General features: G+C 38.1%; 1 protein-coding gene across 2 annotated transcripts in view; it reads left to right on the plus strand.

Annotated features, from left to right (window-relative positions):
• The first annotated feature begins 4,757 nt into the window (after window positions 1–4,757).
• The window catches only part of AQP9 (aquaporin 9), a 48,734-nt gene continuing 31,559 nt past the window's right edge, over window positions 4,758–21,932 (plus strand). The window contains exon 1 of one of the 2 annotated variants that reach the window (XM_045162081.1): window positions 4,758–5,137. In XM_045162081.1, the coding sequence (XP_045018016.1) occupies window positions 5,027–5,137 (111 nt within the window). In that variant the 5' untranslated portion in view covers window positions 4,758–5,026. The remainder of the gene's footprint in view (window positions 5,138–21,932) is intronic. The other variant, XM_045162080.1, reaches the window with a different exon arrangement.

The following is a 21,932-nucleotide window of genomic DNA, read 5'->3' on the forward strand; positions in this document are numbered from 1 at the left end:
TCTAATCCCTTGAATCTATTTCTCACTTCCACTGTATAATCATAAGGGATTTGATTTGGTCCTACCTGAATGGTCTAGTGGTTTTCCCTACTTTCTTCACTTTAAGTCTGAATTTGGCAATAAGGTGTTCATGATCTGAGCCACAGTCAACTCCCAGTCTTGTTTTTGCTGACTGTATAGAGCTTTTCCATCTTTGGCTGCAAAGAATATAATCAATCTAATTTTGGTTGACCATCTGGTGATGTCCCTGTGTAGAGTCTTCTCTTGTGTTGTTGGAAGAGGGTGTTTGCTATGACCAGTGCATTCTCTCGGAAAACTCTATTAGCCTTTGCCCTGCTTCATTCTGTACTCCAAGGCCAAATCTGCCTGTTATTCCAGGTGTTTCTTGACTTCGTACTTTTGCATTCCAGTCCCCTATAATGAAAAGGACATCTTTTTGGGGTGTTAGTTCTAGTACTTTTTGAGTGTTAGTTCTATCCAACCTCACAGTTAACCAAATAAATGCATATGAAAACAATTTTATTTTTTAACTGCTATAGTGGGAGAATTAGAAAGAATTTACATTAACCAATATTAAAGAGAATGAGAGAAATAGATACATTTTCCCCCTTAGCTTCACTGTGAGGCATGTAGGATCCTACCTGACCAGAGACTGAACCCATGCCCCTGCACAGCAAGTGCAGAGTCTTAACCACTGGACCACCAGGTGAATCCTGCAGAAGCAGGTACTTTTATAAAACTTTATATATGCATATTCTTTGACTAGTAATTCAACTTCTAGACAGTTTTTCTAAGAGACAGACAGATAAGTATATATATATATATATATATATATATATATATAAAAGGATAGATATTCATTTAATGTGTTTGGGAGGAGGTGGCAACAACTAATTGTCTATTGAAAGGAAGTTGTTTAAATTATGGCATTTACATAATTGAATATTATACAGTCATTAAAAAGATGAGTTATACACTGGCATAGAAAATGACAGAAAAATTTAAAACACATTAATCTAGTACATATAATATAATCCCACTTTTAGGGAAAAAGGGAGAAATATTTATGTAGATCTACTGAAAAAGTCTAGGGGGGTATATTTCAACCTGTTAATAGCGATAAACTACAAGAGCTGGGATTATGAGAGATTTTTATTTTAATTTAAATATTTCTGAATTTTTTTCAATTTAGTATGATTTATTTTGCTCAAGGTAAAGTGCTTATTTTTTCCCACTAGAAATGAAAAAAGGCAGAGGAGACAGATGAAATGGTTGCCATAAATTGAATGTTTGTGTTATCCCCAAATTCCTAGGTTGAGGCCCTAATTCCCAAATGTGGTGTTTTGATTGGGGGAACTTTGAGAGGAAATTGGTTTTGAATGAAGTTAAGGGAGTGGAGTCTCCATGGTGGGATTGGTAGCTTTAAAAGAGGATCAAGACTAGAGCTCTCTTTCAGCCATGTGAGAACGCAACAAGAAGGAAGCTGTCTACACCAGGAAAGAAACCCTCACCCTCTCCCAGCCTTACTGGCATCCTAATCCCAGACTTCTAGCCTCCAGAACTGTGAGAAATAAATGACTGCTGCTTAAAACACCCTGTCTATGGGATCTTGTTATAGTAGCCCAAATGGATTAAGACTGAAATTTAAGGTGAAACACTTCTGAAGGAACATTTTGCAGGAGAATTAAGACCTGAACCTCTTTTTAAGACCCAGGAAAGAAGCCAGTGGGGGAAAGAGATTGAGAGAGTGAGGAAAATGTTAATTGGAAGGTCTCAGAGGGGCTGGAACAGTACAGCCGCATCAGAGCTAACTTTAGAAAGAAAGGAAAGGGAAGGAGGACATTATAAATAAAATTAGGGCAACTTTTTGAAGAGAAGAGGTACAAAAGTATTGTAGCTAATGAACCTGTTTGTTTTCTCAGTGGATTGGGATAAAAGATCATCAGCTGAGTAGGAGGATTGGAACAGGAAACTGGAGGAGCATGGAAGAGATATATTGCTGCTGCAGAGAATGAAATCTCTTGGCTGGAAAATCCCATGGACGGAGGAGCCTGGTAGGCTGCAGTCCATGGGGTCGCTAAGAGTCGGCACGACTGAGTGACTTCACTTTCACTTTTCACTGTCATGCATTGGAGAAGGAAATGGCAACCCACTCCAGTGTTCTTGCCTGGAGAATCCCAGGGGCGGGGGAGCCTGGTGGGCTGCCGTCTATGGGGTCACACAGAGTCGGACACGACTGAAGCAGCTTAGCAGCAGCAGCAGCAGAATGAAATAGTGCGTGGGATCTGAACTACCAGGAATACATGCAAGATTCCTGGGCTCCATCCCAGATCTACCAAATCATAGTTTCTGAAGTTGGGTGATATGAAAGCATCCTAAAGTCTGGAACTTTTGAAATAAAAGGTTAACTAAAGATATGGGGCCATTGCTGATAGATTACAGCTATCTTTAGGGTCAATTAGTACCTTTATATAATTTTTCAGCATTATTCAGCATTGTGGGAGGATAGAATTTGAGAGACATCAATGGTTGAATTTACTTAAGAGTTGGGCTTTGGCAATGTGGGTGTGGAAGAAAGTCAAGGGGTCAGTGGAACCAGAGACACTGGTAAGTGCATTGTTGACCTGGTGATAGTGAGGTAAGAGCTGGGTGGAGAGGGAGGAGTTGACAGACTATAATCTACGAAGAGGATGTGAAGCAGACTGATGGAAGAAAGTGGGCGAAAGGTGGGAACTGGAAGTTTTAGTCAGTGGGATGTAGTCTGGTATGAAAGATTTTGAGAGAGGAGATAGTGACACAACCCCAACAGTGGCCATCAAAGGGGCTTCTGAACTAGAGTGGGGATTAAGTTGGCCAAAGTAGAAGAGGTTGGGGAAGTCAGGTCGGAGTAAGAGATGGTTCTCCTTAAGAACAACAAACTTGTTGAATCCCATGCTGGTGGAAAAGATGGTTTCTCTTCTTCAGTAAAAAGCAGAGAAGACAATGCTGAGGTTAGGGAGGGACAGAGAAGGAAGGGGGGGAAATAGAAGAGCTGGGTACAAAATTGTAAATCAACTATACTCTAATTAAAATGTTTAAAAAATAACCCTAACCCTAACCCTAACCCTAATTTTTGAGCTCTGTAAGGGGCAAGAACCCCACATGCTTGTGTTAAGTACAGTGCTTGGCACAGCGCACAATAAGTGTGCCATAAATGTTTGTTAGGTGAGGGAGTGGACAGCAGAGAACACCCTTGTGTGGTATCAGTTGTAAACACAACAATAAAGTCCTGTTTTTCTGGTCCATCCACTGGTACTTGGGTACTTAGTGCGGTCATAAATAACTCTTCTAGACAATAGTATCCATAACTTAACCAGGAGTTAGTCAAATACTTCATTACTGTTTTGGCAATGGCATATTATCAGGCAAGTTATAATCTCTTTAGACCTAAACTCTTTGATTTCAATTATACACTAGGTATGTCTTCTGTCCTTGAAATATCTGCAGCTCCTTTCTTCAGGCCCTTCCTTCTCTTCCAGTCTGCCTCCTTAACTGGGAATAATTGTGGGCCTCCTGCAAAGACAGGGGAGGGCCTGAAACAGAGCTGGCTTTTCTGTGGGAGAGTTGGGAAGATGCACACAGCATGGGTACTAATTCCATGGGACTGTTTTGGGATTCAGAAACAACCACTGGATTCTACTTCTCCAAACTAGTTTTGAAAAACAAGACTTGAATGTTTGATGTGATGAGAAGCTAGTCTTGAACACAGTCTGCTGTCTGCAGGGATGTTATTCATCAAACTTAAAAAATATAACCCAGGAGCCTTGTTTAGGTATCTTTACTCCCTCTCTTGTTAATTGGGGTGACATATACTCAGGTTGAGCTCTTTCTGCCTCTGTGATCTCTAAGCAGTATAGACTTTCAAGCTATTGTTGTTTACTTACTATAGATTTTGCCTACGTATTTCATGGTAAATGAAAGAGAGCAACTTGGTTTTCAAACTAGAATGAGTCTTAAGAAGTTCGTTTCTCCATCATCCTGATTCTTGATTCCAAGCTATCTTGGGTAGATGAATCCCAGCTATAGGATCCAAACAGGAGATCCCATTCTGTTCTACAGACTTGCCATGTGAAACTTGCAATTGTCTCTCTGTATGTTAATTTCTTCGGGTCTTCCCAGGTGGCTCAGTGGTAAAGAATCTGCCTGCTAATGTAGGAGATGCAGGTTGGATCCCTGGGTTAAGAAGAGCCCCTGGAGAAGGAAATGGCAACCCGCTCTGGTGTTCTTCCTGGGATAATCCCATGGACAGAGGAGCCTGGTGGGTTATAGTCCATGGGGTCACAAAGAGTGACTGAGACACTGAGCACACACATGGTAATTTCTTCTTTAGAACAAATGCAGTGGTCTCAACATCATCAGGGAGCTGTAATTAAATCACTGAAATGTTATTGGAAGAAAAAAAGAGTAATTAATTTTGCAGAACGACACATCTATATTTATTCATGTTCTATAATGTGCATGAAAGTGCCTTCAGAGAAGAATGTTTACACTGGATGTATATGTGCCTGATTTGACAATTCCAAGCTACACTTCAACCAACCATTTCTAAATAGAAAAAAAAAAAAAAAAAAAAGCCAGAAGCTTGCAATTGTGCAACATGTAAATCTCTCCTGGACTGCAGCCCATCACTGTGGTTTGGCAACGACGCAACCAATACATCTCTTTTCTCATCTCTTGAAAAAAAAAAAAAAAAAGAGAGAAAAAAAGTACCATGAAAAGAAAGGTAATGATTAATCCATCAAGCACAAAAAGGGTTGTTTTCAGGATTTCAGGTTCTACCTCACCATTTCAAATAAACAGCAGCAACCACGGAATGACAACTTCACCACCAGAGGAGTAAACCACGGGTTCTAACTGGGACTGGATAACCGAATCAGACATCACCAGGAACCTGTGAGCAGTTGTTAAAAACTTTTATGTGCCAGTGAAGTAGGGATCAGCAGAAGCAGGTGTTGGTGAAACGAGTGGTCTTTGAAGAAGCCCCAAGATGCAGCCTGAGATGGAACGAAAGAAAAAAAGCTTGAAGCAGAGATTGGTCTTGAAGAACACTTTAGCCAAGGAAACACTCTCCGAGTTCTTGGGTACATTTATAATGATTGTGAGTATTTTCTGATTTCCTGAATTTTGAACCAAGGATGCCTCACTTGTATCCTAGCTGATGATAAAAATTATCTTTGTTTTGAGTTCATCATTAGACTCACTTCTTTCAGCAATCAGCAAGTTACTTCCAGGCTGTTTGGCTACTCAGTGGCCAACATTTTAGGTTTCTGCTTACTCACTCCATTTAGCCACGAAAGTGGATGAGAGAGGAAGAGGGGCATGAAGTACTTTCTTCATTTTACAGATTTACTCAGGCTCTAAAATGACTTTGTGACTAAAGTTAGCTGTTAGAAAAATTTTCCCTTTGCTTAACTGATTTATACCCTGCCTATTTCCCCAAAAATGTTAAGCTGATTTATCAATAATCAATAAATATGGATGCCAAGAGACAGCTTGTTGTCACAAGTGCTGGCAAAGATTGTGTTGTCAGATCACTTGATTTTTACTAAATTAAAATATGCACTAATTTATTAGGTAGAAATAGTGTACTGTGCAATGGTCCAGCTGTAGTTTTATATCATTCTCCACCTCTATTTAACTCAAACTAATCTCTAAAGAGTTTCAATTAGACAGTTATTAAAAATTGTCAGATATAAAGGAAGGATGTATTCTAAGAACATTTTGAGGATTTTGCCTGAAGATCTGCACAGCTATTAATAAAAGTCTGGAAAGTTTACTTAAGTGGCATGGGCTCTAGGTTTTCATCCTGTTGCATGTTCCATCATTCTCTGTATCCTGAATTTTTAGCTGGCCTCAAACCATTAGTGAGAAAAAGTTAAATGTGTGATTATTTTCATGAGTAGCTGCTACTGATTTTAACTTGCTTTAAAACAACAAAAATCTGCTCAAAGATTCCCTACTCCATTTACGAATAATTTAATTTTTAAGATTATAGAGGATTATCCATAAACTTTGTACATTAAAAGTTCTTGGGTGATATGCATCATGGTGACTACAGTTAATAGTATTATATTACATACATGAAAATTGCTAAGATTATATCTTAAAAGTTCTCATCACAAGAAAAAATGTATAACTATGTATGCAGATAGACATTAGTTAGATTTATTGTGATGCTCATTTTACTATATAAACAAATATTGAATTAGTATATTGTACCTGAACTACCATATTGCTATATGCTAATTATACCTCATTTTTTAAAGTTCTTTGATTTGTGTAAATACATAATATTTCAGGAGACTAATCCAAGACTAAGAAATGAATACGGACTAAAAAAATTGAACTAGTGTAAAATGAGACAGAGCGATATGTTTTCTGGTTTCTGAAAACCTCTTTGTACATGATTCATTCAAGTATCTTCAAGGTATTAGGACAATTTCTTACACTCTCTCTTGACCATCCTCCCCTCTCATCTACGTGACTTAGTTAGATGGGGGCAGTGTTGGGGAGAAGGGCGTTGGAAGGAAAAGAGAGAGAAAATAAAAGTCCAAGATTCTTCTGATTCTAGTCACTCTTTACTGAAAAATTGCCCTCAGGGAGTCAGAAACCCTGTGGTTATGTTCCTTGACAATTTGGTCCCAAAGGGAAGAGTGGTGGTTATCCCAGCCTAACTTCATCCTCAGGGTGATCTGTGATATAGAGAAGTGAAGTAAATTCAGTTACAATTCTAAGTGCTCTGCAAATAAAATAGAGGAGGAAGTGAGCTAAACATCTGTGTATTTTGTAACCAAAAAAAGTCAAAACCCTCCTTATTTCTCCATAAGAATCTATTTCATAATCTCATCCTGACTAATTGAGTAAATGAAAGTGGCTTTTAGCCATTCACTATTCTGCTCATGTAAATAGTAATGTGTCTTCCCCTACAATTCAAGGTGGGAGCTACAGAAATAATATCTTGACACTGTATGCTTAAAAATTAAATTTTGTATCTTCCGGCTAAAGTCAATCATCCCCTGAAATGTTTGATTTCTATTTATACTGTTCTAAAATGAACCCTGATGAAATTTTTCTGATTATAATATTCAATTTTGTTGAGGCTTGTGGGGATGTATAAACAAGAAAATTCTGCAAAAATGTGTTTTTTCAATATACATGTAAATTAAAATTTTGGTTTTTAATAAATCTACATGGTCTTGCTCAAAGGTTACCCAAAGCAATTATTTCTGCTTTATTAGAAAATGTGCATTTTGCCTTACTTTCTCTAGTAAAAAGTTTGCATGTTGATAAGGCATGGAGCAAAGGGAGCACTAAAAAATGCAGAGTGTATATGTAGGACTCACTTTATTTGTAAAGATAATTTTCACCCAGACACTGGGAGTCTCATGCCATTTTCACCCCAATCTTGAAAAGTGCTCTTAAGGGAAGCATCTCAAGCTCATTCACACTGTGGTATAAATGACTGATAAGGACTACTGGTAGCATTACGGGAAGAGAAGTTCCATGAAAAATTCTCTGTATATTAAAATAATTAAGTCATAAGCTAAAAAATTAGCTCTAATTTGGCCTTTTAGACATTGGGATGGATGCTGGTGGTGGTTTAGTCGCTAAGTAGTGTCCGACTCTTGTGATCCCATGGACTGTAGCCCACCAAGCTCCTCTGTCCATGGGATTTTCCCAGAAAGAATACTGGAGTAGGTTGCCATTTCCTTCTCCAGGGGATCTTCCCAACCCAGGGATCAAACCCGCATCGTCTACATTACAGGAGGATTCTTTACTGCTGAGTCACCAGGGAAGTCCAGACACTGGGATAGGCAGGTCTTTCTGCCTTTACTGGTGTGAGGAAGACAGGTTGCAATGCATCTTTCCTATCACAGAGAAGAGGTTTAGAAGCACTGAGCTGCAAATATGGGGAGTAAGTAATAATTATCTACTGTTTGTTAGCTTCTTTACCTACATTTATCATTCATAAGCAGTTGGAGAAATGAGGACTCAAAGAGATGAAGTAACTGCCCCAAACCAGTGGGTTTTGCAGTGAACTGGGGTTCTTTCTAATTATAGCCCCTACGCTTTCCACATACTTCCACCCATTGCTGGAATTCCTTTGGTAGTGTCCTTGATAGATAGTAAATCAGACTCTGCTTTAAATATTTCCATAGACTGGAGCCTTGAGTTAACACTGTGTGCATATGTGTTTAATTAATGAGCACATGATGAGACCAGATCGTTAGTTGGGCCACCAAGAAGAAAAAACTACTCAATTCAGGTGGACTGGTGTAAAGGTGAAGGCAGAGAACAATCTTCTCAGCCCCCTGCATGTGGGCCCATGACCTGTGGGTTTCAGGTTGCACATTAAATATACACTACATGTAAAATTCCTGACGCAGGAAGCTCATTACATGTTAGCTCCCTTTCCCCTTGATCCTTCTGCTCTTTTACTTGAGAGTCTTTGTAGTATTTAAAAATAGCTGCTTTGTCCCCTCCTGGGCATCGTGCCCATACCTTTCCCTAGAATTGACTACAGAACTCTGCCCATACATAAAAGAAACCCATCAATGTGTGTTGAATTAATAATTCCTTTAGGAGGCTGAACTTCCCAAGATCTCTCATCATTTCTCACAAGATCTATGTTCACTCGTCACTATTCTGTATACCATCCTCTCTCTCCAAACATTCCAGGATTCTTTGATACAGAGCCCATCCTATGGAAGATGCTAAGATGAACAACCCAGCCAGCAGCCATATCTCCCTGTATGGTGGAAGGACATCCTTCCAGGGCTGGACTTAGGAGTGGATGGCATCTACTTGTATATTAGAAAAGACCTTACATTTTTTCCCTCACCCTGTCAAGCCTGTACATTAGACATCTACCTTTTGGCCTATCTAGGAATGAAATAATGCAAGTACTTTTGCTAAAAGTAATACCTTTGATCTGTGCCCTGAAGGGAAATAGAAAGGGCAGAGGCTGGTTACAGAAATTATAGGGCTCTCAAATGATTATTACAAAGTGTGCTCAGATCTTGGAATAGGTCTGGTCCATATTAGGAAGCTGTTGAAACTAAAGAATATAGGGTTAGCATTCAGTGTTAAATAGGAAAGTTCTTAAAATTAGCCAGTTCTTAAACTAAGGCCACTTTGCAGGGTGTAATTTAGGGCAACCCTGGCCTACTACATTATCTGGAGTTCCTAGAGACTGGTAGGACAACTATGAGGTAAGAGTAAGGCTGGATGTCCTTTGCCCTTCTTGTTGGTGGGAAGCTAAGGCACAGGCTGATGCAATTATAGGTCCTAGAAATCAGCATGGAGCCCAGTTGTCCTGTCTTATACACATACTGTGCCTTGGGTTTCCACTCTGCTTTTCCTCTAAGAGGCATGGAGTGTTTTTTCATCTGGGCTATTGCTTATTTTTTATAACTCTCCATGGAGAGGAGGGGGAGAGGGAGGGAAGGAGGGAGGGAAAGAGAAACATGATGAACTCCATTTTGCCAGATGGGAAAACAGATGTAACACAATCAAGAGGTTCACCCAAGGTCACCCAGCCCATGAACATAAGAGCTAGGCTTAATATCTTGACTTCAGTCATTCCTAATCTATTTGGTTGGCCAAAAATTTCGTCTGGGTTTTTCTATTACATCTCACAAAAACTTAAATGAAATTTTTGGCCAACCCAATACCAGTATTCAATGAGAATTAACACCTTTCATGTGAAAGTCCAAGAGAACTTTGTTAATTTTATAGCCTAAAATACATTAGACAGTATTGTGTCAAAAGATTATTATATAGGACAGACATGACCATGACATGAACATTTCATAGAGGATCTATTAGCATGAAGTTTTTAGACTTCTTAAATGGCAATCCACCCCGGTATTCTTGCCTGGAGAATGCGATGGACAGAGGAGCCTGGTGGGCTACAGTCCATAAAGTCACAAAGAGTCAGATATGACTTAGCAACTGAGCACCCAGGCATGACCACCTACAAACACGTTCAAACCCCCTGTAACATCAAAACTCTAAGGTGGTTCAACCATCTCTTCATGGCTCTAATAAACATGTTGGCCATGCATGGCACTCTGTTCTTCCCCTAATATTTCTATTTTCTAGATCCTCCTCTGTGAGATCAATCTGTGGCTTAGAACAAAGGAACTAAGAGGAAGGGGCCCTTAAGAGACTTTATAAATCTTCTGTCTTCCTCTCTAGCTGGAAATGCCTCTGTCCTGTCTTCTCTCTGCTTGGTTCAAGCTTGTAGCTTTGCAAAGCTGCGCCCTACTCCAGGCCTACAACCTCCAGGACTGTGGATCCCACAGAGCTAGAGTTGTCAATGTGCTGGCCAATAATAGGCCGGGAGCCTCTGTTGATCTTGGATGGCTTGTTTCCCAGAGCCGTGGAAGGATCCTCATCCATAGGCACTTGCACTGGGATGAAGTTGTCTCTGTTGTCTGATCCCTGTGTCTTTCCAGTGAGGAAACAGAGACCCATAGGCTCGCTCACAGAATTCTATCAAATGCTCTTTCTACCATAGCAGAACATGGGAAAGAAGATCCATCGCCAATGCTATCTGCTTCTTTTATTTATTTACAGTGTATGTCTAGTACTTTGCCTTTCCTGGATCTGTACTTCTGCATGTGGGTGCTCTGTCACTTTAAGAAAGCCCAGGGTTCTAAATCTGAAGTGTGGAAGAGCCAACCATGAGCTCTTATGTGGGTTCTTGCCCTGTGCCTTCAACAGGGATGCAGAGGGGCCTGAGGTGGAAGATTCTCTCACTCCAGATACAGTTATGTAATGAAGTCAAAGGATGCTGAAGGGCATTAACACTCACTCTAATCCTGGAAAAATCTAGTGAGATAAGGAAACTGTTCTTATTTTACAGGTGGGGAAATGAAGGCTTAGTATATGGAACACCTTGCTTACAGGCAAATGTGTGATGGAACTGGATTTAGAATCAGACTTCTCTGGGTTCTCTTCATTCTTGCACATGCTTTTGCACTTTACGTACTCTTGCCTGGAAAATCCCATGTACGGAGAAGCCTGGTAGGCTGCAGTCCATGGGGTCGCTAAGTGTCGGACACGACTGAGCGACTTCACTTTCACTTTTCACTTTCATGCATTGGAGAAGGAAATGGCAAACCTCTCCAGTGTTCTTGCCTGGAGAATCCCAGGGACGGTGGCGCCTGATGGGCTGCTGTCTATGGGGTCGCACAGAGTCGGACACGACTGAAGCGACTTAGCAGCAGCAGCAGCATCGCCTCTCATGACAATCTATGTTACTATTTTGGATGTTTCATAAACTTATATGTGTGGCTTCATAGTTTTTATACCTTCTACCATTTGAGATTTTTTTTCCCTCGAAGACATTTTTTGAGATTTATCTATTTGGGGCCATGTTGACGTGGGTGATTCATTTTAACTGTTGTGCGGGACAGCGAGTGTGTACATCCATTCGCGTCATGGACTGTTAACGTTTGCAGCGCGTCACTGTTACCAACTCTGCTGTTAAAGACATCCTGTTCAGGCCTCCGGGTACATGAGTTCCTCTTTTCAGAAGTGGGTTTTTTGGCCTAGGGTGTGTCGATCTTCACTTTTATGTGTATTTTAACATTGCTCTCCAAAGTGGTTTCAAATTTATACTATAGGCAGTAATATACCTGTGGCGGACTCATTATGATATTTGGCATAACTAATACAATTTTGTAAAGTTTAAAAATAAAATAAAATTAAAAAAAAAAAGAATTCCCATTTCCATATACTCGTCAACTCTTGATATGCTTCAACTTTCTATTTTTGTCCATTTGGTATACAGGAAATGAAAGTTCACTAGAAATTTTAATGAATTTCTAGTGCAGTTGATCTTCTCATGTTTACTGAACTTTGAGATTTTTCACCTCTGGAAATTGCTTCTTCAGATCCTCTGCATATTTTTTCTTTGTTTTGTTTTTCTACTTTTTCTTATTGGTTATAGGATACTGATAATTAAAACCAGACATGAAAAATATTTTGTGTTTTAATTACAGCTTAATATTTTGCTTTTCACATTTAGATGCTTAAATTATTAGAATTTTAAAAAAATGTATTGAAGTATAGTTGATTTACAATGTTGTGCTAGTTTCAGCACAGTGATTCAGTTATATACATATACATATATATGTATATATATTTTTCAGGTTCTTTTCCATTATAGATTTTTATAAAATACTGAGTATAGTTCCCTGTGTAGAATTTATTTTGGGGTAGAATGTAGAGTAGGTGTCTCTTTATTTGGAAGGATCGCAAGTTGTTCCAGCACCATTTTGACTGGTCTGTCTTATCTCTACTGGTTGTAATGCCATCTGTATTATATACCAGTTCCCATATAAATGTGGTGTATATCTAGACTTTATGTAGTTCCATTGATCTCTCTGTCCAAACCCATACCACTGCCACATATTTTTCTTATAATTGCTTTCTAAATAATTTTTGTTATCTGGTGTTTTTCTTCCTTGTTATTTTTTTAATACTGTCTTAGCTATTTTTAGCCTTTTAGTCTTCCACATGAATTTTAGGATCTGTTTATCAAGTTCCATACATATCCTGTAGAGATTTTGACTGGAATTGCACGGAATTTACAGTATTCAGGACAGAATTGACATTTTGAAATAGTGAATCTGCTCACCCATAAATAATTATTCATTCATAAGTCTGCTTTCATATTTCTTTCCAAAGTTTTATAATTTACTTGGTATTAGTCATTCATTTATTTTTGTTTGATATAGTTCTAGCTATCTTCTGGTTATGATCACTACTGTGAATAGTACCTTTTAAATGATATTTTCTTATTGGTTATTACTAGTGTTTAGAAACAATACTGAGTGTTATATATTGATTTTGCATTCAGCAAACTTGGTCATTCTCTTATTAATTCAAATAAGTCTAAGATTGTCTTAGATATTCCATATAGTTCAAGGCTGTCAAATTTGAGTGCCACTACCCATATGTGGCTACTTAAATTAAAATTAATCTTAAATAAAATAAGAAATTTAGTTTCCACCCTTTCTAGTTCTATTTTATGTGCTCAAGAACCATATATGACTATTGACTACCATATCGGACAGCAGAGATACAATAATAGAACTTTTCACTCATTGAAAAATGTTCTATTGGACTGTACTGACATAGATAATACCTTTTTCTCTGAAAATATGGGAGTTTTTAATTTTCTTTCTTTTTAGTCCTTGAATATTTAATTTCTTCTTATTATAATCAGAACCTCTTGTTCAATGTTACTAGAAGTTATAATTGTGTCATTCTTGTTCTATCCTCAACTTTTAAAAATCTGCTTCTTATATTTTACCATTAAACAGTAGTTTCTGTTGGTTTTGGGTAGACATTCTTGATGTGAGAAAGGAAATTCCTATCTCTCATTTACTAAAACTCTGATTAGGAACAATTGTTGAATTAAAAAAAAATACATTTCTACATCTATTGAGATAACCATATGGGTTTCTGTTCTTATCTGTTGATAAAGAAAATTACATTGATAAATATTTTTAGTGTTAAATCATCCTTAAATTCCTGAGATTAATTCTCACCTAATCACAGCATTTAGTTTGCAGTGTTTTATTAAGGATCTGGACTATAATTTCAATTATTATATTGTCCTGTCTACTTTTATTACCAGCAGCATATTAACTTCATGAAATATATTGGAATTTTTTTCCCCACTTTTTGTTTTATGGAACCCTTTGTATAAAATGAGGATTATCAGTTCATTAAAGATTATTTAGCATGTGAAATGAAAAAGAAAGAGAAATGTTTGAAAGTTGATTTCTCTAAAGCTGTGTTGCATTTAGATTTTCTGTTATTAATTCTATTTTGGCAATTTATTTTTTTCCAGAGAACTGTGCTTCATTTCTGTTTGCAAATGTAGTTTTTAAAATGTTTTTAATATTTTCAAAATTAATATAGTGAAAGTAGTAATTTTGAAATCATTTTTCATAGTATTGGCTTCCAGCTTTTAAAAATCTCTGCTGTACCTGTGATGCCCTTTAATCTTCATTTATTTTTTAATGAAATATTTTGATTTATAATGCGCTAATCTCTGCTATACAGCAAAATGACTCAATTATACACATATATGCATTTTGTTCTTTAATTTTTAATGTGGTTTCTATGTTTTCCACTTAGCTTCTGCTTTGACATTTCTTACATCCTCCCATTGAGTTGATTCTCCCATCAGCTTTATTTCCTGCTTTTCTCCTCTGCTTACTCTTTCTATTCTTTAAGTACTTATCCTTACATTTAAAAAAATGTATTATTGCACTAACAAACTTTAAAATGAATTAACATCTCTTTCCTTCTGAACAACACAAAAATGTTATAAAAGCCTAATTGTAATCAACTACTCCATCTTATGGCATTATTATCTAATATTATACTCATTGTGCTTAATATTTGTGTTTTGAATAGTGAATACTTATTTGAATTTACTATCAATTACCAGTTTATTTGTTAATCATTACTGCATTCACCCTTTATTTTCTTTCAGATGCTGGCTTCTTTGTGCAGTAAAAAAAAAAAGCTTTCTTAAGGAAATTTTTCAGGAAGGTAGTCTTTGTTTGTCTGACTATGTCTTTATTTCACTCTCAAGCTTCAATGATAAATTCGCTGATAAGTTTTAGGTTGATGATTGGTTTTCTTTAGCAATTTGCAGGTATCATCTCAGTATCTTTATTATTGCTATTGACAGGTCTATTATTGGTCTAATTTTTGTCCTTAATAATCTGCATTTCTCTGACTACTATTACAAATTTCCCCTTTTCTCCTGAAACTTTACTATAATATGACTAGGAATGAATTTATTTTTTTTTGTAGTGCCCGGGATTCATTGTTCAATTTTAAGATTTGCAATTTTCACCAATTCTGGAAAATTCTCAGCTTTTTCACCTTTTCTCTCTTCCAGACTCTTTTATTTTCTTTCAGAATTCCTATTATACTTGTATATATGCTTGATGAACTCACTTTTTTCATTACCTCTCCCAACCACTTTGACAAATCCATCTAAACCTCTCCATGATGAATTTTGTGTAGTGCTCTCAAATCTGCTGATTCACTAATTCCCTATTCAGTTATATCTAGGCTTCTGTTTAATATGTTTATTAAGTCTTCAGTTTCCTTAATATGTTTTCATTTCTAGAAATTCTATTTGGTTCTTGTACTTAATTGCTTTTATTTTCTCTCCTTATGTGTTTATTTTTTTAATCTGTTTAACTGAAGTCTAACATATTTACAGTATTTTATGGTATTTTATTCCCATGATCTCAAGTTTTGAAGTTGGTAATCCTCCTGCTTATTTTATCCACTGCTTCATTCACAAAGGATCATTTCCTTTAGTGTTTTGTGAATTTGTATTGTAAGCTCTTTAGGAAGGTTTATTCTTCAGTGTGGGAAATCTTTAGGGCCCAAATTATGGCGTTGCTTTTCCAGGACAGGTGTGCATTTGCTTCTGCTAGGTTGCCCAGGTATATCACCAACCAGAAATGATTACCATAAGGTGGAAAACTGAAAAGGAGAAGACTGATGAGTGTGGGTGCAGTGGTGAAGAGCTCTCCGCTCCCTTTCTCCCACCTGGAATATGTGACCGTGAGTGACTAGGAAACCCTATCAGTTCAGTTCAGTTCAGTCGCTCAGTCATGTCAGACTCTTTGCAACCCCATGGACTGCAGCACACCAGGTCTCCCTGTCTATCAACAACTCCCAGAGTTTACTCAAATTCATGTCCATTGAGTCGGTGATGCCATCCAACCACCTCCTTCTCTGTTGTCCCCTTTTCCTCCTGTCTTCAATCTTGCCCAGAATCAGGGTCTTTTCAAATAAGTCAGTTCTTCACATTATGTGGCCAAAGTATTGGAGTTTCAGCTTCAGCATCAGTCCTTCCAATGAATATTCAGGACTGATTTCCTTTAGGATGGACTGATTGGATCTCCTTGCAGTCCAAGGGACTCTCAAAAGTCTTCTCCAACACCACAGTTCAAAAGCATCAATTCTTCGACGCTCAGCTTTCTTTATAGTCCAACTCTCACATCCATACATGACCACTGGAAAAACCATAGCTTTGAATAGATGGACCTTTGTTGACAAAGTAATGTCTCTGCTTTTTAATATGCTGTCTAGGCTGGTCAAAGCTTTTCTTCCAAGGAGTAAGCATCTTTTAATTTCATGGCTGCAGTCACCATCTGCAGTGATTTTGAAGCCCCCCAAAATAAAGTCTGTCACTGTTTCCATTGTTTCCCCATCTATTTGCCATGAATGATGGGACCAGATACCGTAATCTTAGTTTTCTGAATGTTGAGTTTGAAGCCAACTTTTTCATTCTCCTCTTTGACTTTCATGAAGAGGCTCTTTAGTTCTTTGCTTTCTGCCATAAGGGTGGTATCATCTGCATATCTGAGATTATTATTATTTCCCCTGGCAATCTTGATTACAGTTTGTGCTTCATCCAGCCCAACGTTTCTCATGATGTACTCGGCATATAAGTTAAATAAGAAGGGTGACACAATATACAGCCTTGATGTACTCCTTTCCCTATTTGGAACCATTCTGTTGTTCCATGTCCAGTTTTAACTGTTGCTTCCTGACCTGCATACAGATATCTCAAGAGGCAGGTCAGGGGAAAACCCTATGCTTTCTCCAAATGAGGCTGAATCTCTTCAAATCCTTAGACTCTGAGTCAGTATCAGCTGAAGAAGGACTTCCCTGCAGTCTTCCCCTTATCAGCAGTGAATATGAAGGGCCAGACTAACTTGGGAAATTCCAGAGTTCCAAAGGACCTGGGGAGAAAAGTCTGTTCTGAGTCACTGATCTAAGGGCTGCAGACTCATAAAACCACATTTGATTCTTTCAAAAAATAAACTCTGTGATCCCTGAGTTTTAATTTTGTCCCAGAAAACTTGCTATTTTCATTACTTTTGAAAGGGAAGTATTTTCATTTTTTACTTTCCAGAAGTGTAGCTGCTTAGTTTTTAGTGACAAAGTTTGTTGCAACATGTTCTCATTACTTGACAAGAAAGGAGAATGTGGGATGAGAGCAGAAGCTGGCTCCTCCTTATTTATCAGCCTTGTGATGCAGAGGACTCATAATATGAGGACTATGAGGGAGGGAAGCCTCATAGAAATGAGATCACAATCCATAGAATCAATCAAGATGTAAAAGCACCCAGTAGTGACTTTATGCATCTAGTGGGCGCCTTATTTCATGTCTAAGTTAGGACTGCTATGTTCACTGACCCTGCAAAGCAAAGCAAATGCTTTAAAAGTAAATATGCCAGCAAAATGTGCACCCCACCCCCTAGCCATCTTGATAGCTGGTACGCTACACAACCAGGACAGTGAATCAAGACCAAAAAGGACCTGAGGGCTTAGTCCTCATCCTAGAATAAGTCTACATGGCTTAATCTCTTTCTTTCCAGGACACCTCCCCCTAAATCCTATGTCTCTATCAACAGGTAGTTTAAAGAAATTGGAGTGTACTGCTGTAATGGACTCTTATGCAGCTGTTAAAGATAATGAGGCCAATATTCATATGCTGATAGAGAAAGACTCACTAAGCTTTTAAAATGAAAAAGCAGGTAGAAAATATTCCCATTTATATAAAATGTACACACGTTTAACAGGATACACCAGAAAATATTGTTATTAGTTACCTGTAGAGAATAAAATATGAAATCTAGAGTGAGAAGGACACTAATTCTCATATTTTATCATATGCCCTTTATAACTGAAAATTTTCTACATGTTCATGAATATTTTCGTCACTTCTCTGCTCCCCATAAAAGAGCTCACTCAGCGGAATTTATCTCTTCCAAGTGATTTAGGGAGTTGCTCAAACTGTTCTGAAGAACACTAGTTCTGTAAAACGCACGCAAGAACTACGTGAAAGAAAATGCTGTCCTTCCCAAATACACTTTGGAAACCAAGCTAGGCAGTTTTCTCAACTGTAGGAATTATTAGAGCCTTTAACCTTCACTGTAAATCTCTAAGAGGGGACTAGAATATACAGCTGTCCTCAGACTAACTTGGTGAGAACCCCATTTTGTGAGGAGCGTCTCATGGAACTGATGATCCATGGAACATACGTTAGGAACTGCAAGCTCTGGAATGAAACTAAGAAACAAATCAGGGCTCTAAACCCTTCCATCTTCAAGGATCTTCCAGATTGAGAGTGACCTGAAATATACTTGACATTGTTGGACCACTCTGAATGAAGTGAGAATTGTCCTCAGCAACCTCCCATCCATACCCATCACACTCAGCCCCATATTTATCCTGATATGAACACACACACACCTTAACAAATTATCCATTAGTTTCTTATTCTGACCCCTATCCCGGCATTATTTAGGGTGAACTGAGGGAATGAGTGACTGGGTGCAGATCAGAAAAGGAGGTCACTATTCTTTTCAGCTTAGTGGAAATAGTGGAGTTTAGCCACCTCTCATTTCTGAGATCTGTGTTGGTTCTGGGTACTCTTCTACTTAGAGAGCTGTAAGATTGGCCATTTGCCCATTCACTTGGTTCTCAAATCTCAGATTCCTCTCTTTTTATGAGCCTGTCTTAACATCATCTCTTTTGAAGTACAACTGGTTCTTAGAGGTGATTGATTGTGTTCTGATATTATCTCAGGTTACACGCCACCCAATACTTTATTTTTAACCAGAATGTCCAGATTTCAGTGTAAGTTCTTTGTGACTATTTTTGTTATGAGTGAGAAAGTTTTATTTTCCAATTGGAAATGTAACCAACTGGAAAGCCGCATAAAGAGGCATTCTGTCCTAATAAAGAGGCAAGTAACCCCGGCGAGACAGCAGCAGCTGTCACAGGAGAGGCACGGGACCGGGAAGCAGAGAAGTTGTCTCCAGATTCAGATTCCGCCACTTGTTAGCAATAGGATTTTTTGTTAAGTCATCCAGTTTTTCACTTTTTAAATGGGGATTTAATATTGGGAGGAATGTTGTTCAGTCACTAAGTTATGTTCAACTCTTTGCAACCCCATGGACTGTAGCATGCCAGGCTTCCCTGTCCTTCATTATCTCCAGAGTTTGCTCAAACTCATGTCCATTGAGTCAGTGATGCTATCTAACCATCTCATCCTCTGCTGCCCCCCTTCTCCTTTGACCTTCAATCTTTCCCGGCATCAGGGTCTTTTCCAATGAGTCAGTTCTTCGCATCAGGTGGCCAAAGTATTGGTGCTTCTATTACGGAAGTAATAGAAGTGAGACACTTTGTCCATTGTACACATGCTGTAAATATTTGCTCAGTCACCCATCCAGTGGCCAAAATTAAGTACAATCAAACCTAGACCTTATCGCTTGCTGCCTCTGTGAATGTGAGAAATTCTCTTGACCTCTTAACCTCTCTAATCTTTGTTTCCTTATATGTAAAGCGGAGACAATAAGAGGAGCTGGAGTCATTGGGTCCTTGCGAGAATTAATGGGCTAATATATGCTATTATACTCAAGCAGTATTTGTTTCTGTTGTTGTTACTATTATTATTACATGCTCCAATAGACAAAGTCACATAAAATACATAGGTATATTAATATATAGACAGATGGAGTAGGATGTGGGACTTCTTCTGGTAACAGACACCTACAGCACAGGCTGGAGCGCCAAGGTTTGCCGAGACCAGGGTCCTGACAGGTGGGGATTTATTCTTCTTCCTCTCCAGGGACAAAAGACAGAATGCTTACAGGGAGAGGAGACACTCTGACAAGCCCCCAAAATGCCTTTCTTCTCAAGAATAGGACTGTGCTTTTTGGTGTTCCTATTACTTAACCTACTTAGATAAAGTTTTACCCCTAGTTAGTCCTTCATGTGAAGATGGCCACAGATGCTTCCTCCAGGAAATGGGAGACTGTCTTGCGTCTCAGGCCAGGTTTGCTAACACCATAGTGTCTGTGGGGCCAGAAAGTTACAAGCCCAACATCTAAGTGGGTTTATCTTCCTAGGATTTAAGATGGTACTCAATAGCCCCACAGCTTATTGAAACCAGACAGGTAAGATATCTGAGTGAAATGGGCCTGGTGGAGTTAGGAAGGAAGTGGGCAGTGTACACCATGTCTTAGGGGGCATCTCGTTTGCCACTCAGACCACCTCCACTGTGTCTAAGCAGGAATGAGGTAAAGCTTCAGCAAATATTACAGTTTTGCAAGAATGATCAGAAATCCAGATTTCTATGTGTAATTTTTCTATTTTTAAATACTGGCAGCAATTTCTAAAAATCACCATGTGGGCCAAACAAAGCACATCTTTGAGTCAATCCTACTTAAAGGCAGTCTTCAACCATGGCCCACTAGTTTGTGACTCTGCTCCGAAGGTGTCCTGAACCACATTCTACAAAGATAAAATATTCTCACCAGGAAAGCACAGATGGAGAGATTGTTGAGGGTCTAAGCCTGCTGTTTGATATTACCTGTTTACAAGAGGATTGGCTAATAGAAATCTAAGTCCTACATGCAAGACTGTGTTCCTTTTCTCTTCCACATCCTACCCCCTAGCAAAATTGGTTGAGGCAATAGTGTAAAAATCATTTTATTTCTGGCAATATCAGAAGATAAATTTTGATCTTATATTATCATAGTCAAGTTCTTCATGAGACCAATCTGTTATATGCTCATATGATATATTAATATGTCTCAGATTTAATGTCAGGCGGCTCAATAATTGGGGGTATTAATCAAGTAATTCAAAAATTTGAGGAGACTTAAATGTCAAAATTTCTATCATCTAGTTAGTAAGGTTTATAAAACTACATCCCCATGTGCACTTTCCCTAGGCATAAACACTTACACCATTCATGAGTAACAAGCTTGTAACATAAAACTTCATACAGTTTTCATGATTCTTAGCAGTTCCCAGCTCCCAAATCTCCTACTGCTCTGTGAGCTTTGAGAGGTCCTGTGTCTGGTTTTTTGCATCCCTCCTACAACAGGCAGTATGCATGGCACTTAGAATTTTTAAATGTACATGAACAGAGAGGAATGGATGAAGAAAAGTGAATACCAAATCTCAATCAGAGGTATTTGTAGATTTGGAGATCTTTGTTTCCTACAGTTTGATTTTTTTTTTTGCATTTCTTTTTTTCTATTTTTTAATTTAAATATATATTTATATATTTATTTAAAATTTTTACAATGTTGTGTTGATTTCTGCCATACAGCAATGCAAATCAGCCATAATTATACATACATCCCCTCCCTCCCTCTCCTGCCTCCCCTCTCCCATCCCTCCAGGTCATCACAGAGCACCAGGCTGGGCTCCCTGTGCTACACAGCAATTTGATTTTTGGAAAGACAGACTTGTGAAATACAAATCTGGACAAATGACTTATTTGGCTCAGGTACAGTCGAGGGCTGTTCATGTAAGTGAAGGAACATCAATTTTGGATGGAAATGTTAATTTGGGATTCAAAAAGATATTTTCACTAGCTGTAAGTCCTTGGGTAAATTACTTAATTTCTTTGGCCTCACATTTCAGTTTTTTCCCCCTTAGGTTTTTATTGGCATTAAATGAGATTATTTATGTCATATATATATATATATATATATATATGGAATGTATGTATACATATCTGATAAAAACACATACACTCACCCACCTACACACAAAACAGTTTACTTAAAATATGTATTACCACAGATATGTTCTTTTAACACAGACTTCTGTTCTATGAATATTTATATCATTTTATGACAAATTACCTACGGAAGAATATTTTCATTCAAAATATATCCCTTACCTATTTCCAGGAAGACCTGCAGCAATATAAGGGGAACAGTCATACATGATTCCTGTTCTTGCATCACACTGCTGCTGCCCACAGTGGGCACAAACTGGCACCACTGGGTTAAAGGAGGATATTG

The sequence above is a fragment of the Bubalus bubalis genome, chromosome 11 (assembly GCF_019923935.1).
Source record: "Bubalus bubalis isolate 160015118507 breed Murrah chromosome 11, NDDB_SH_1, whole genome shotgun sequence".
In the NCBI taxonomy this organism is placed as follows: Eukaryota; Metazoa; Chordata; class Mammalia; order Artiodactyla; family Bovidae; genus Bubalus; species Bubalus bubalis.